The 18,008-nt window shown below is 36.3% G+C and overlaps 1 protein-coding gene across 1 annotated transcript; it reads left to right on the top strand.

Moving 5' to 3' along the window:
• Window positions 1-303: 303 nt before the first annotated feature.
• Window positions 304-17,617, top strand: ywhaqa (tyrosine 3-monooxygenase/tryptophan 5-monooxygenase activation protein, theta polypeptide a). Its single transcript, XM_051138659.1, has 6 exons — window positions 304-401; window positions 1,090-1,526; window positions 12,069-12,192; window positions 14,360-14,523; window positions 15,835-15,930; window positions 16,547-17,617. The coding sequence occupies exons 2-6, from the start codon at window positions 1,233-1,235 to the stop codon at window positions 16,604-16,606; spliced, it is 738 nt and encodes a 245-aa protein (XP_050994616.1). The 5' UTR covers window positions 304-401; window positions 1,090-1,232; the 3' UTR covers window positions 16,607-17,617.
• Window positions 17,618-18,008: the final 391 nt, after the last annotated feature.

An 18,008-nucleotide genomic window follows, 5' to 3' on the forward strand; every position in this document is an offset into this window, starting at 1 on the left:
TATATTTACAATGTTGTAAATATATCAAACATTTGCACATCATCAATTCTCCATGTTTAAAAGTCTAAACCCAACCACGCCCGCTGAGTGCACAAGAATCGGGGGGGGCCGTAACCATCGTGATGATGACGTCCTCCCACTTTCTCTAATTGGCGTGAACCCCTATGGTCTCAGATTGGTCCTCCTCTAACCCCGCCTTTATTTCAACATCTTATCGATTATTGGTCAACGTAGCTTGACTGACGTTCGAAAGCATGGCATATGAAAGACCCCATTGGACTTGCGTTCTAAAAGCCACGCCCACCTTTCAGGTTCGGTTGAGATGAAGGCGAATCTTTTCTCCCTCCAACCCAAAGCGGATATAGCTTTTGCGGAGTAGCTGATTGGTAGCGTTCTTCAAGGTGGGAAATTTTTCTTACCTCTTCTTCCCTGTCTTATATAATTCTTTATTTCACTTACATGATGAATATGATAATGTTTGATATTACTGTTTTCTGCCAGGCGTTATTTCGCAAAACGCAAAAGCCCTGTCAGACAGGAGTGCAGTCGTTAGCTGTTACAAGCTAACCAAATCATATGCACGCGCTGTCATTTATTCTAAACCAATGCAATAATTTGCTGTTTGTTTACGTTATATACCTTAAACAATGTTTTAAACTTTCTGCGTGAATCGCGGACAGCTTTGCTGGAAGTGACAGGGAGTCGTGGCGCTCGTCGTGGTCCGTTAGTAGCAGGTTAGCCATTGGCTGGTTTAGGGAAAGTATTAGATTAGACAAGGGTGAGTAACTCGGGTAGAAGAAATTTTAAGGGTTTATATTTGACATTAATATGTCTATGATATTTATTTTGTCATTTGAATAAGGTTAAACAGTAGGAATCAACGTATAACGATGTATGTCTGTAAACCGCTTAACGTGATTTAAATGCACGTTAGAATATGTATTGTGTAACGTAACACTTGTTCTCTGACAAGCTAAAAACAGGGTAAATATGCTAAAATACCATAAATCTGCATATGTTACGAATCAAAACTGTCATAATTCTCGCGTACTTGCTTCAGTGATATCTTATGGTTATATTTCTCCTCAGGTGCTTCTGGATTGTTCCACTCTCACTGCTTCGGCCAGCCAGCTTGTCCTCTTTCCCCTTTACACACTGTTTCTCTCTCCCTCCCCTCTTTGCCGGACTCGCCAATTCCCGGAGTTTAAACGGCCGCGTTGTGCGATTAAATCATGGATAAGACGGAGCTGATTCAGAAAGCCAAGCTGGCAGAGCAGGCAGAGCGCTATGATGACATGGCCGCATGTATGAAGCAGGTGACGGAGCAGGGAGCCGAGCTCACCAACGAGGAGAGGAACCTGCTCTCTGTCGCCTACAAGAACGTCGTCGGGGCCCGGAGGTCGGCCTGGAGGGTTATCTCGAGTATTGAACAGAAAACCGAGGGCAACGACAAGAAACTTCAGATGGTGAAGGAGTACAGGGAGAAAGTGGAGGCAGAATTACGCGATATTTGCAACGAGGTGTTGGTAAGGCTCTACTCTATAATACCTATATGCAGCATATACTCTATTCTGTACTATCAACTGACAGTCTACACTTGCTATACCGTAGTGACTATACGCAAAATATACCCGATACTGACTCTGTACTGACTAGATTTCTATACTGGTTCAATATATCTTGTAATCTATACTGCATCTATAGTTGCTAATATAGATATAAATATATACTATACTGCATACTATACTGCTAACTAAACTATATATTGACTCTTTGTGATACACACTTAAGGCCAGTTCCAGTGTTTTTGTACTATTCATATTATATTATAGTGTTTTTTTTATTATTTAATATTTTGAATTAGATTTTAACTTATATTTTCAGTTTTCATTTTCAGTTTAATTTCATTTTAATACGTGCTTTCGTAATTTTAATATTTCTTAATTTGTTTTTAAGTTATAATTTTAGTACTTCATTTCAGTTGTTTTTTTGTATTATTCACATACTCTTATAGTTTTTTTTATTGAATATTTTGATATTTAGTTTTTATATTTTCAGTTTTCATTTTAAGTTTTATTTCGTTGTATGTGCTTTTATATATTTTCTGCTGTATAGTTTTAATTTTTACACTTTTATGTATAGCTTAATTTTTTATTTCATTTCTAATTAAAAATGATAAAATAGTAAATATATATTTATATACATTTATTTTTTGTTATATTCATATAGTTTTGTTTTTTTTAATTAGTTTTTAATTTTATATTTTTAGTTTATTTTATTTCATTGTAGTATGTGCTTTTATAATTTTTACACTTTTATATGTAGCTTATTTTATTTCAGTTATAATTTTAAAAATGTAAAAAATATTTTTTTACATTAATAACACTTCTGAGTTATTTGTATTATTCATAATCTTATATACATTTTTCACTGTAGTGTGCTTTTATATATATTTTTTTTAAACTTTATGTATTTTTTTTTTTTTAGTTATTTTAAAAATTATAATTAAATATATATATTATTAAAAAAATGTTTAGAACATTCAAAAACATTAATTTCGGTATTCAAATACTCTGATAGTGTTTTTTTATTTAATATTTTGAATTTGTTTTTAATTTGATATTTTCTTTTTTCATTTTAAATTTTATTTCATTGTAGTATGTGCTTTTATAATTTTAATTATTTTTCTATATTGCTTAATTTTTTAAAATATTTATTTTAATTTATTTTGTAATCTCAAAAATATATATTTTTTACATTTATAACATTTTTGTTTTTCGTCTTAAAAGAATATATTATTTATTTATTTAGGGTTGTTTTTATTTGAGCTTTACAGTAACACTACTGGCCTATTCACACCAAAGTCTGTAACTGTGATAATAATCGCTCTAGTTTTATGACACTAGGGAAGTCCGCGCCACAACAAATGATACACGGAGGAACAATATTGTTGAAATCATTTTCATATTTTACAACTGATGAACAATAAAAAACATTGAGAACCAAACAGAATCCACCAGACTTTAATGTGCCCAAGCATTTAAAGCAGCAGAAAACATGTCGCAGTCAGCACTTTCATTAAACAAAGTGTTATCATCCGTTGTTGTGGATGCTAAAATTGTTATCATTATAGTTATCATTCTTTGTGTAAACTATATACTAGCTGTAGCCTGTACTAGCTATAATATGTACTTTCTGTACTCTACTGGCTGTATATTTTGCTGCTATACTCAATACTGATTTTGTACATGCAGTATACTGGCAAAAATCTATGCTGTTTTTACTCTGTACTTTTTCAGTACCATCATTAGTCTACAGTGCCTATAGCTATACTCCATATACTTCTAGTTATACCATCTATGATATATTCTGCTTCTATGCTGAATGTCCTGGCTGACCTCTGTACATCAGTAGTACATATGGACGATTATATATGCATACACATATGGAGCCTTTAAGGTTTAGCAATGATGAGGAGCTGGTTGTGAGCACCAGCAGGCATCTGTCACTGTTAGCAGTATCATCACTTGGTTGTACGTGACAGACATTGAACCCAGTGGTTATGTTCCTCACCACTTCATTGTATCAGGAATAATTGTATTCATCTCAGAATGAGTGCTGCATAGAGCTGTGTCACTTGGAGGGGAAAAGGGCCACATACAGTGTTCTAGTGTATAGCTTGGCACCTCATCACAGTGCTCTTGTTGTAAGAGGCTCTCGTGGAACTATTAGAGGATTGATTCCTCCGAGCAGTGGTGCAGCGAACAACAACCAAGCCTTCAGCTTCTCACAATCAATATATATTGCAGGCAGAAGTACAGCATCTTTCTATCTCTCTCTCTCCTCCCACAGGCAGTGACAGTGAGGTTCTGTGTCATCACTATTGGATTCCCACTGTCACTTCCCTGGTAGCCTAGTCATCTGTTTGACACGCTTATCAAACTTGTTGAAATTCTGCCGCAGCAAAGACAAGACCGTTCATGTCAAGTGTTTGTATAGGATGCAGTAAATAAGAGCGTTAAGACCAGGGCTGGGTTTTGCCACAAATTGATTCTTATTCACAAGCTTGCGATTTGATTCAATTTCCGATTCCATATCAATTCTTTTGGATATATATCAGGTACAGTACATGCCAAATTTTCTCGGAAAAAAAAAAAAAATCTAATACTGAAAAATATACAAGAGTCAGTTGGTACTACATCGACATACAGTTGGTCACCGAATGGTTTTTCTGAGGTAGATGTGACGTTACGTGACATTGTTTACAAGCTGTTATATTGACGTCTTTGCGTAGTTGAAACACTGAGCGATTACATAAGACAGGATACGGATTTCAGTAAGTTGTACTCTTTCTTTTTAGATGCCTTCGGATGTTCACTCATGTTTATTTCGTGCTGAAACTGGTATTAAAGCGGAGGAGATGATCAGCTCACACGAGCTTCGTGTTGATGCTTTTCTTGAGCAAAGGCGGTACAGTGATCTGTTGCTTCACATTAAACAGTGCCAAAATGGTGTTTATTGTTTGAATACTGCAATAAAATGGACAGAATTTGAATTGTGAGACTTTTTCATATCAAAAGTAATAAAGCATAAAGCTTATTGCGATTTTTCTTTTTTTTTTTTTTTTTTTGGATGGGAGGTTAGTACTATGTTCTGTTCATTAACTGAAAACAGGCTAGACTAATCAATTTATGGGATTTAGGAATCCATATTGTTTCATATTTTTATTTTATTTTATTTATTTTTTTTAACCCAGCCCTAATTAAGACCATTTTTGCAAAAACTCAAAATTGATGGAACACCCTAAAATGAAAATTGTCATTTATTCACCCTAATGTCATTCTGAACCTGTATTATTTTTTTTTCTTTTATGGAACACAGAGGAAGATATTTTGAAAAATGTCTTTATGCAAAATATCTCAATAATATTTAGCCAATCACACAGTTTTAAAACAACACGAGGGTGAAAAAATGACAAAATATCTATTTTAGAGTGAGCAAATTCTTTAAAATGTTTTGTCATTTTGGTAGATAAAAGATATCTGGTCTGTTGTGGGTTAATATCATAAAAACAGTATTTGTTACTTGAAATTAGCTTTAACTGAAATAGAATATAAAAATAACCAAAACAGACTACATTTTTCCATGTTGGTTATTTTTTTTATTATTATTTATTTTTTAATCTTGTTAAAGCAGAAGTTCAATTACAGATAATTTACTCCATTCATCCAACATTCATCCAAGGTGTTCATGTCTTTTTTTCTTCAGTTGTAAAGAAATTATGTTTCTTGAGGAAAACATTTCAGGAATGATCAACATATAGTGGACTTTTATGGTGCCGACGAGTTTGAACTTCCAAAATGCAGTTTACATGCAGCTTCAAAGGGCTCTAAACGATCCCAGCCTAGGAAGAAGGGTATTATCCTGCAAAACAATAAAAAAAAAAAAAACAATCAAAAAACCAAACAAAATTTATTTTCTAAAACAATGTATAATTTATATACGTTTTAACCTCAAACCCTTGCCTTGTCTAGCTCTGTGATGCACATGCAACTCTTTGTAATCCAGGTCAATACAGTTAGGGTATGTCGAAAAACTCCCATATCATTTTCTCCTCCAACTTCAAAATCGTCCTACATCGCTGCAGAAGTACCGACCCAGTGTTAACAAAGTGAACGTGCATAAAGGGTCAAACACCCTTCACAAAAAAGGTAAAACAATGATGTAGGACGATTAGGACGATCGTTTAGAGCCCTTTGAAGCTGCATTTAAACTGCTTTTTGGAAGTTGAAACTCACAGGCACCATTGAAGTCCGCTATGTGGAGAACATTCCTGAAATGTTTTCCTCAAGAAACATAATTTCTTTACGAAGAAATACACGAACCTCTTGGATGACAAGGAGGTGAGTAAATTATCTGTTCTGCTTTAATACTTTCCCATTAAAAACATACTACCACGTGTGTAGTCTGTTTTATACGGACATGTATGACCGTTGCGCTTGCGTCTTTTGCAGTATCTTGCACGTTAGTGGTGCGTTTAAGATGGCAGGTCAAGTGTTTTTTGTTTTTTTTTAAGATTTATTTTTGCCGTTTTTATGCCTTTATTTAGATAGGATAGTATAGGTAAGACGGGAAGTGAAGTGGGGGAGAGAGAGAGAGAAGGGGGTAGGATTGGGAAAGGCCCCCGAGCTGGGATTCGAACTCGGGATCCGAACTCGGGACGCCCGCACCACATTGGCGCGCAAACCACGAGGCTATCGACACTGACAAGACAGCAGGTTAACAAAGTTAACAAAATTTAAACTTTTGCACGCAGCGCTGCTCAATGTCAGTTCCAAAACAGTGAACCAATCAGAAGACCATGGAGGCGGGGCAAGCATTACCAGTTTTTGTTTACAGTAGCAGGTTGGCATGGCAACTTTTGTATTTGACTACAATATGGCAGAGTAGGCTTCCTGCACTGCGCTTTTTAAACTATTCCTGTATTTTAGACGCAAAGACGTGTTCTGTGTGAATCGCCAGTAAGAACCTAGAGTAACTAGGTGATGCATAACGATTTTTAGAGAGATTTCAAGAACGATTCCAATGGAATAATTCATGGGTTATTGTTCATTATCAGGTGACCAGATCTCAATAGCTCAGTGTCTATTATCTTTCATATTGCGAGAGCAGAACAATATATAAAAAGCTTGCAACAGAGCTTGCGTTTGGAGTCTAAAAGATCAGAAGTACTTATTCATTAGAAAACTAAACATTACACTAATTTTGCTGACAGATAGGGCATCATGGAAAATGTACAACCCAGGCTGTCATAATGGCAGATAATTATTATTTTGTAGTGCAACCTATGACTTTGACTTAAACTCAAGCTGGGCTGCATATTATAAAGGCTTGTCAGCTTGAAAGGAGCTAATAATTCAGCTTTTTCTGTCATGAAGGGTTTCGTTTTCGGTGGACCTCCATCTCACATTACCTGCATCTTTCTCTCACACGGTTAATAAAGGAGCTTTTATGGTTGTCACATGCTGCAGATATTTGTGGTTAGAAACAGGTGACCTCAGCTACTAAAACTAGCCACGAAGACAGTTTCCGTGGCGATGCGTTGACGGTTGTAAGTGTGCTCTGTTTTTTAATAGTGCAGATTGTTTGTTTCAGAATTGTGACAAGCTAATCTGTCGGCATGGAGGGGTATCCTTAACATGAGGGGCCCATCCTGGAATGGGGAGTGATTGTGTGCATGCATACTGTAGGGTACATATAATGTTGCACAAGGTGGCAGGAAACGGACGTGCTCATCATCATGCCAGACCCTGTTTACTCTGCACCTCTTTATGCTGAAGAAAAGAGGGGAGTGACTGCATTAAAAGAGCTGGTTTCCTGTCAGATAAAGAAAGGAGAGTGTGAAGACTGGAAGGTCATAGGATTATGACACACAGGGAGGATATCCATTGGTCTGTAGTTTAAAGGGCATGACTCTATGAAACCTCTCATTGTCTGAAAGGTGACCAAGGGGTCAAAATTTGACTGGTTAGCATGGCCTTGTTTGCCACTGTAACTACACCATGTGACTGCAAATGAGTCATTGCCATTCAAAAGCACCTATGTGTAGGGCTGTCACGATTCCTTGTTTTAATTCGACTACACTGCATTTTACCCATGTCGAGTAACCGGCAAAATACCAGAAAGTGACGCTTTCCACAGATGAGAACCAGCATTATAAGACCGTTTTTCATGATATATTAAACTAATTTAAAATCATAAACCATAATGCTATTGTGAATTCACAAACGGTACAATCAAATTAAATAAATTTATGCGATGCAGGTTTAATATATGCGCTTAATTATTTGCATGTGTGTAGGTTACGTATGTGCGTCTCAGAGCAGTTCTGTTTACAGTAAATGCTGCTCCACACAAACTGTTATCATTTACATATATGGAGCATCTCAAACTTCATCTGTGCATATTGCTCTGAGTTTGAGTTTATTGTAACGTTCATCTGGGGACGCAACGTCCACCATTTCAGCAGATAAATCTTTTATAAACCTATGCAAACAGAGGAGAATGCATCAATATCTTTCTCAGCATGTTAACTGTTCATCACAATTTCAAAATGAAAGTTTAAACCCTCGCACACACGTTTTGATGCCCACATATTCAAGACATTACAGTGGCTGTAGCATTTCTGTCGTAAAGAAATGACCAAGTATGGAAGATTAAGTAGACATTTGAATTATATTGTTGAATCAATATTAAACAAGGATAAGATGCATAAAAGTGCAAAAACAATTACCAGGCCGTTGGTGCCCTCTGCAGTCATTTGTTATTGTTCATAATACGTTATGTACTTTCGTTCAGTAAAACCATATGATTACTTGCTTTTGATAAGTTATTTGAACAAATTGATACCTCATTGCTATTATACATGAATTTTAAGTAATTAAAAAAGTATAATTATCCGATTACTCAATTAATCGCCAGAATAATCGTCAGATTACTCAATTACCAAAATAATAGTTAGTGATAGTCCTACCTATGTGTATCAGTGTTGTTAGTGTTAACTAAAACTATTAAAAATAATTATTTCTGAAATGAAGCTAAAATATAAATATTAGATGGTAATGTATTAAATGAAAATTACAAATGTCTTGGCAACTGACAGGAATAAATTTATTACTGTTTACTAAATTACTAAAACTAAAATTTAAGTAAAAAGCTCATTCAAAATATTCAGAAATATAGTATAAAAATATACTAAAATAAAATGTCTTGAAAAAGACAGGGGGGCTGTTTTCTATTTTAATGTGAATAGTGTGGCGTAGTTGTTAAAACGTTTAAGTTTGCTGGTTCAAGCCCTACAAATAACAGGCACATGACCTTTCACCATGTTTCCCTTGAAAGCACTTAACCTCAGGAAATCACTACCTGCTTGTTTCCATTTATGTTCATTGTTTGCTGTTATTCAACTTCGTACAGTCATGTGCAGGTTAAAAGCTAGTTTTACCACTAGACTTCCACAGACTGCTCATAAAGATGCATCAAAACCTCTTAGACTATATTTTGCAGGGGACTCAATCTCTTGTTTTCTTCAGCTGGACTAAACTCTACATCATAAATTTTCTGCTCTCATTATCAAATCCTGTTCCACTTCCTTTTCATGAGGTGGTAGCAGCTGGGTTACTGGATGGTACACAGTAAAGTGATCCTTGGCTTCATAGACATTAGAGCTATGCTGATTATCTGTAAAACTGATTCATGTGTAAAGTTGGGTTAAATGTCATGCTTGCTTTTCTGGCATTTAGCATTTAAACTTTAGTTGCTGTTAACAGCAGGTGGTGAACACTGATATTTAAACAGCTTTCATTAGGAGATTGAAAATGACAGTGCATTAGTTTCTTGTTTTATCCTCCCTAATGTTACATAAAGCTTTTTTTTGGGTCCCTGTATGACTTTCCCTATAAACTGCTGAAATGAACTGATGGCATCATTGCACGATATCTGAAAATCTTATCCTAGGTTTTTCACCTGATCGGAACCAAACCAGTGCAAAAACATTCTCTGGAGAGTGAATATCACTGATTATCAAAAAAAAAAGTTGAAGTTTCAACTCTCCGTCGCATAGGGACGCAAACATGTTCGAAAGGGGCAAATCGATATGCGTGCTCTTGGTCCAAAGTGCCACAAGCATCTATAAGTACATTTGCGTATCTCAAAAAATGGCCGCCAATGGCCAGTGAAGTTTGAGCACGTATTAGACAAGGTTAACAGAGGTTGATCAGAACAAAACTCGCGTTTGACTTGCATACCTAGACGTCTATAAGAAACTTGAAAGAAATTGGCCACTGGGGGGCAATATCACAATTTTCAAGGGTGTAACTGATTGCATTTCGAACAACTTTGCCTCTAGAACCGCTGCTATCAATCAAACCATTTGTTAAATAATTGAGAAAATGAAAAAAACTACTTTTCTGAACTAATCAAGTTTTGTTGCTGGAAAAATCTTTGCAGTTCAATTCTCTGCACTGTCTAGGTCAGTTATCAAAAAAAGGTTGAAGTTTACCCTTTGGGAAGCTATAATGGGGATGTTTAAAAAAGGGGCCTTTCCCATTATACCCAAAAGCCTGTAAAGTCTAAATGAAAACTTAAAACTTCACGAAACCTGGTTAGTACATGCGATAGGTGATTCTAAACAAGCATGCAAGTTTTAGGGAGATCGGACCACAGCTGGTGCTGTAACAGTCATAAATGTTAAAGGGGCCAATGGATGCAAAGTTCACTTTTACATGTTGTTTAATGTGTGTTGGCAGTGTATGTACAAATCTACCTTATAATGATAAAAATCCATGCAGTGGTTTTTAATTAATCTGTAAAAATAATATCCCCTTTTTTAAATGGAGCCATTCTCAGATGCCTGTCGGTGTGGCGATAGAGGCCGCTTTCACAATAGTTGATTGACATGAGCGTCTTACCTCAGATCAGCTGTAACAGTCCGACCTCCATTGTTTCGATGCCGGAGCAGGGTTGTAAGTTAGACAAGAATATCTCCGATTGAGCGATTGAGGTGTTGTGTTGCTGGATGTAATAATGAACATAGTATTCGTCACTTACTCCTGACATCTGAGCCGCTGAAGATGCAGTGGATTACATTTGTAAAAGGAACGTGCCTCCCGATCTACATAAATGCATTCGCATGAATTTGTGATCCAGCTTCACCTACAGCAGAAGTGAATATAAGGGATTTTATTATTCTCTGCAGTCACCTTTCCTAATAATGTGCGAGTTAGCGGCTAAAGTAAACAATCTCTCAGAACAGCTCATCACTCCACAGAGAGAAGAGCAGGGCGGGGATAGCAGAGCTCATTTGCATATAAAGAAACAATCCCTCAGATTGGGATGAATTTTGCAGAGCTCATTTTGATATATTTTTTTTTAAATCACAGGATTCAGAAGTAGTATGTAATGTCTTACTGCTTATATATATATATATATATATATATATATATATGTATATATGTATGTATGTATGTATTTTATTTTATTTTTTTTTATATATATAACTTGTATATAATTTTTTTTTTTCAAATCAATGGTGTAAACATGCATGTATATAAAAAAAAAAAGAGTAACTTTTAGGGAATATGCTTTTCAACCATTTAAGAGACTCTCTAATACTAGGTCTCTAGATTCACAATATAGTAGCTGTCTGGTTTACGCAAGATTGTCTGCTTGTGGTTTCCTTTTTTTCTGTTCCACAACACCCAAGGTCACCTTTACGCCATCAGTGTTCAGTTACCACATATTTATATGCTTTATGCTTGGTAAAAACCTGGAAGAAATCTAGAAAGCGTTACGGTTTCTTCAATATACGTAATGTTTCATTTTTATTGCCTCAATGCTGACAGTTGCTTTTATGTTCTGACATGTCCGTGTCTGTGTTGTCATGAGGGGTGTGTCTTGCAGCACTCAGACGTGCTGTTAAATCGGGCATTAGGAAGCACATGTGATGTGGCTGTTGCTCTGACTGTGCAAGCGCAGGGTCATGTGGGGCCAGAGTACCATGACTGCCTTCTTAAGATTAAATACACTGTCATTTTTAATGTCAAAGTCATTTTTCTTCTGTTTTTAGTTTCCTCCTTCATTTTAGTTCTTTCTTTCACAGTAGGGAAATGTACACAGTTGGTACAGCAGATCTAAAATGACAGGCTGAGCATTGAAAGGGCTGGGCTGTCGCACAGGAAGTCTGCACGTTCTGTGCTTTTCAGTTGTTTATTTGTGTTTGCATGGTTCGTCTTACAGCCCTACTGAACCACCAACGCCCAGAATGTGGTAAACTGGAGAAGATGCAGAATATCAGTCAGTGTAGTAGCCTCAAACTGCAGTGAAAGTGTACAAGTAGTACGATTGGCTGTGCATACATTTTTTTTAGTTAATATTTAATGTTTATAATCCCTTAATACCGCAGCCGTTTCCACCTTAATTAATTGCTTCTGTTGTAACCGTTTCAAGGTAGATAAACAAGCCCTCTCTATCTGTCTATCCTTACACTTCCTCTCTCTCCCCACCCTTAGGGACTGCTGGGCAAATATTTGATCAAGAACTCAACAAATGCTGAGAGCAAAGTCTTCTATTTAAAGATGAAGGGTGACTACTACAGATATCTTGCAGAGGTTGCCTCAGGAGAAGACAGGACGGGTAAGTGTCTTACTGCAGCTCTGCTATAAATAAAAGTATGTATATAGATGTTGTTTACTCAGATGTGAATTATATAAATTTGGTATGTGTTTGGGAGACCTCGTCAGTGCTGCATCTTGTGCTTTGCTCTGGGCCATATTGGGTCTTTGGATTTCAAGTTCAGGATGAATGAGTCTGGGTTCTGTGCCGAGTATTTAGCTGCCTTGGGGCATCTTCTGCACCCTCTTTGAGTCAGCTGCTTGTCCTTCTGGGAGACAGTCTTCTGGGGCCTTAATTCCCCTTCTGGCAGGCTAAAGAACAGGGGCAGTCATGGAGAACCAGTTCAGAATATGCCTCACGATACATTTCCAAGCATCTAATGCTGGAGGATATTTCAACATCTCAGCCTACAGTCAAAGGCATTAAGTGTTTGTTCTTTGATTTAAAATGAGTGCGTTAGATGTTTAGAGGTTTTACCAAGACATTCTGTAATTTATAAAGCTTATGTATTTTCATGCTTATATCATTATATTCATACTTACACATTTAAAGGGATAGTTCACCCAAAAATGAAAATTCTGTTATTGATTATTCACCCTTATCTTCTTTCAGACCCAAAAGGCCTTTGTTCATTTTCAGAACCCAATTTTTTTTTTTTTTTTTTTTTTTTTTTTTTTTTTTTTGATAAAATCTGAGAGCTTTCTGACCCCGCATAGATAACAACACAACTGACATGGTCAAGGCCCAGAAAGGTAGTAAGGACATTGTTAAAATAGTCCACGCGACATCAGTGGTTCAAGTGTAATGTTATGAAGCTACAAGAATAATTTTTGTGTGCAAAGAAAACAAAAATAACGACTTTATTTAACAGTTTCTTCTCGTCTATGGCAGTCTTCGTGTTTACAACAGCGTCATGATGCGTGTGTGGTGCTGCTGATGCTGGAGCCGGCATTCTGATGTAGAATGACCATGGGCACAAAATTGCAAGTCATCCTATCTGTCAATCTTCAGACATGTTTACGAAGACCTGCATCCGGGTTCCATGTCAGAACGGTGGCTCCTGCATCAGCGGCACCAAATATCTGAGTTACCTTTTCAAATAAATAATGCATAGTTACTTTTTTCCTATTTGTTGATTGAAAGCTCTCCTGTCCCTATGTTGAGAGAAATCGGGAATAAAATGTCACTTATTAATTGTAGAATAAATGCAAACATGCATTAATTAATCTCACTCACAAATAAAGCAGATTCATTTGTCTTAAATATAAATAAAAATGGTTAAATGCAACTCAGAATATGATGCAAATCTGCAATCATTGTTAAATAATACAAATATCTTTTATATATTTAATCCTGGTTTATTAACAAATGTCTTTGATGATCCAATTCAACCATATTAATAAGCAAAAATTACTCAAGATAAACTAACATTGTTTTTTTGTTTTGTTTTGTTTTTTTTGCTGAAGGGTGTTAAAATTTCGTCTTCTGCATTCTGCTGTACAGATGTAAATTTACTTTTCCTTCAGCTTGAGACTTTTGGTGTAAAAGGGCTTTTACTTTTGCCAAAAATATAACTTTTTATATTAAAACAAGCATGCCCTGCCCACATTTAGAAAGATTTAGAAAACGCAAAAATAATGTAATGCATTACTTTCCATAAAAAAACGTAATTAGTTACTTTTTAGGGAGTAACGAGACTCTCCTGAACGTGCGTCAAAAGAGAAGAAAAAGTTGTTCTTTTTGTTTTCAAAAAGCACAAAACATATTCTCGTAGCTTCATAATACTAAGGTTGAACCGCTGATGTTGCATGGAATATTTTAATGATGTTCTTACTACTTTTTTGGGCCTTGAGCATGTCAGTTGTGTTGCTGTCTATGCAGGGTCAGAAAGCGCTCGAATTTCATCAAAAATATCTTCATTTGTGTTCTGAAGATGAACAAAGCTCTTATGGGTTTGGAACGACATGAGGGTGAGTAATTAATAACAGAATTTTCTTTTTTGGGTGAACTATCCCTTTAAGAACCACTAAATTAAAGCCAACCAGTTTTTAATAGGATTAATAGGTCCACATTCCTAGAGCTATGTTATCAAAATCAAAAACCACTGACTCATTGCTACTAGCTATAATTTTACCAACCACTAATAATGTGTCGTAACTTCTCTTTTTGTGTGTGTGTGTCACTTCAGAAACGATAACCAACTCTCAAGGCGCCTACCAGGATGCTTTTGACATCAGTAAGAAAGAGATGCAGCCCACACACCCCATCCGTCTGGGACTGGCTCTCAACTTCTCTGTCTTCTACTATGAGATCCTCAACTCTCCCGAGCAGGCCTGCGCTCTGGCCAAACAAGTAGGTCTTTAGAGATAAAGATACCAAACCTAAAAGCATAGTGATACGTTCACAACCTGATTGGTTGGGTTGAATGACGTATATTTTATGATGGAACTCACTGAACACTCCACAAACAAAAGGACAAGGTGCGTTTGACTTAAAGTCACTTTAAGTTGAATACACCTAATGCCATCTGCTGGATTAAGTGCTTATTGTTTCGTGTATATGATTTTATTTTCACCACCTGCAAGCTCACAAAGAGCTCATAAAAGGTTTTACCTCCTCGTTCTCTCCATTTTGTTTTGGATACACCGCTTGATCCCTTCGTGAAATTATGTCGCGTTGCATCGCATCTTATCATTACTTCCTCTTTTTGGTTAGTTTAGAAATATTTGGTCCATGCTGCGTTCATATTTCATTCAAACCACCAGAGTTTGTCTGGAAGCGGACCAAGACCCATCTTTTTAGTCTCGGTCCACTTGTTTGGTGCGCACCAGGGTTCGGATGGCAGCTTACTCAAATTACTCAAATGAACTGCACTAACAAAGCAATTGCACCTGAGTTTGTTTTGATCGAACCAAACATGACAAGTGTGAACACATCCATAGAAGATCCTAAAACAGGGGTGTCCAGACTTGGTCCTGGAGGACCAGTGTCCTGCAGAGTTTAGCTCCAGCTTGCCTCAACACACCTGCCTGGAAGTTACTAGCAAGCCTAGTAAGAGCTTGATTAGCTGGTTCATGTGTTTAATTAGGGTTGGAGCTAAACTCTGCAGGACACCGGCCCTCCAAGACCAAGTTTGGAAACCCCTGTACCGAAAGATTATAAAGGCATCATGAAATAAATCCATATTAATCTCTTGGTTTAATCCAAGTCCTGTGAATAGATACGATCATTTTATATGATGAACAGGTTTAATTTATGGCTTTTATTCACATCTAAACATTGGTTTAGTGTGAGTATATGACAGAATTTTTCAACATACTGGCGTTTAGCTCAACAAATAATATGAGTTGGAGGAGGGACTACCTGTAATAAGCTGTTTAACAGGGATTTTCCAAGTTTTTCTCTAAACAACAGCAGATAGGGTTGGGGCTCATTGTTATCATTCTTTTGGGTGCTGGTAGTAGTGTAAAATGCTCAAGTCAACTTTAATTAGACGTTGAGCTCAATAAAGGGAAATTCCTATGGAAATTTGACCCACTTGTCCTTCTGGATTTGTAGCTTTACTCAAGCTTTGAATTTTATCAGACACATGGTTCGCATACCAGGGGCTTGACTTGTGTGGCTCTTCACATACTTTGACTTATTGTGGCCTTGTGTTTGCAGGCCTTTGATGAAGCCATTGCAGAGCTGGATACACTGAATGAAGACTCGTACAAAGACAGCACACTTATCATGCAGCTGCTCAGAGACAACCTCACAGTAAGTTAAAAAGAAGTTCATACTGACCTACAGAAAATCAGAAATAATGTGCCGCTCAAAAGTTTTTGAACAGTTAGATTTTTCATGTTTTTTAAAGAAGTTTCTTCTGCTCACCAAGCCTGCATTTATTTGATCTAAAGTACAGAAAAACAGTAAATTTAGAAATATAATTTTTTACAATTTGAATATATTTTAAAATGTAATTTATTCCTGTGATTTCAAAGCTGAAATTTGGCATCATTACTCCAGTCACACGATCCTTCAGAAAGCAGTGTAATATTTAGATTTGCTGCTCAAAAAACATTTATTATTTATTATGTTAATGAAAACAGCTTAGTGGAATTTTTACAAGTCTTTTGTAACATTATAAATGTTTTTATCATGATGTTTTATATAGTAAAAAAAAAAGTAAAACTATTTCAACATTTTACTGTTTTTGCTGTACTTTCGATCAAATAAATGCAGGCTTGGTGAGCAGAAAAGACTTTCTGAAACATTAACATTACAAAAAAACATTAAAAGTCTTACTGTTCAAATACTTTTGACTGGTAGTGAGAATTCAAAATATAAATGTTCAGTGTTCAAGCACAGCATTTTGTCTTCTTTTTTTTATTAGTTATGGACCTCTGACAACGCTGCAGATGAGGGTGAAGGAGGAGACGGAGGCGAGAACTAAACCCCCACATCTGTCCACAAATGAAAGAAAATGAATCCTGGAAAAAGACAACTTTTTACACTTCTTCATTCCTTATTGTTTCACTTATGATTATTCTAGCCATGTATAAGCCCATGATCATTACCAATGAGCTGTGAATGTGGGAATTCCAATCAGTTTTGTTTTCTACCACCTGGCTTGTGGTTGTAATGAAAGTAAATATTAAGTTAAAGTAACATTTCCACTCCTCAGTTTTGTGTTTTTGTCCTTTGGCCTTCTATATGTGCAGTGTCTGCTGTAGAAAAGTATTAGCCTCACATAAAATCAATTGTCCTTTAATTGTGACAAAGCGACTAGTGTGTATATTCTGGTGAACTGAAACATTGGAAGTGTCGGTCACAAAATGCAAAGCGTTTCGCCTCCAAGCATGGCTAGTTCCTGTCCTGCTATATCACCTTCCATTATACGTCTCTCTAGGGAGATCAACATACACTTGAATGAGATTAATGTCTTGTTGACTGTCATAGTGTTGACTTAAAATGAGCCTGTGCTTTAGTATTGATTGCAGGAAGGCTGTTGTCTGATGTACCAAGTCAGCTAGCTTTGCTCAGCCAAGTATGCACTTTTCATAGACCATCTGAATCATGTCCTTATCATGAAGGTCACGAAACACTCCTGCCTGGTTATGGTTTTCACTATAATGTGTTACCTTGCAATGGCTTGTGATGTTTTAAAAAAAAAAAAAAAAAAAAAAAAAAAGATTAAAAAATATCATGCATGCCCATTTTTCAATATACACTGGAATGGGAACCAATACTGCATACTTGTTCCACAGTTTGGTTAAGTACTTTTCATTGCAGGTTTATGCACATGTTGAGAGGATGTTTGATTTGTCAAGTGATGTCAATAGTTATTTGGACCACTTGTGTTTTTGCTAATCATTGACTGTAGTCCCCCCAAAGCCTTGTGAAAATGTACAAGCCCTACATAACAGCTATGTAACCTGAATTAAAATGACCATTTTATAAACCATACCGTTTTGTCTTGTTTTCTCTCATTCTGTCCTGGTGACTTTTAGTGAGTTAATGTCATGCAGTTGACTGGGTTTCTTATGATATCGACATATTCATGTATTTCCTATACAGGGGTTTGCACTTACGTCATGGTTTGGTCAGTTACCCGGATGCGCGGCCATATTGGAGATACTTGAAATGTAAACAACAACACTAATTGCACGGTTAATGTACTACTGAATACGTTGTTCTGCCAAGTTATCCTGTCTTAAACATGGAAAAATATGTGGAAGCTGCTAAATCATATAGAAAAGGCACAATTTTTTGATTAACTAAAGTTTATAAACATATGTACGAGCAGTATTAACTAAAATATTAGCCTAATATTTCACTTACCTGACTGGAAATAA

Source organism: Labeo rohita, chromosome 20, assembly GCF_022985175.1.
Source record: "Labeo rohita strain BAU-BD-2019 chromosome 20, IGBB_LRoh.1.0, whole genome shotgun sequence".
Taxonomy (NCBI): Eukaryota; Metazoa; Chordata; class Actinopteri; order Cypriniformes; family Cyprinidae; genus Labeo; species Labeo rohita.

Excerpts from the sequence above, each read along its gene's own strand:
- ywhaqa (XM_051138659.1), top strand. The coding sequence starts at position 1,233 with ATGGATAAGACGGAGCTGATTCAGAAAGCCAAGCTGGCAGAGCAGGCA. Across the intron at positions 14,524-15,834 it reads CCTGCGCTCTGGCCAAACAA|GCCTTTGATGAAGCCATTGC; the intron begins GTAGGTCTTTAG and ends TTGTGTTTGCAG. Across the intron at positions 15,931-16,546 it reads TGCTCAGAGACAACCTCACA|TTATGGACCTCTGACAACGC; the intron begins GTAAGTTAAAAA and ends TTTTTTTATTAG.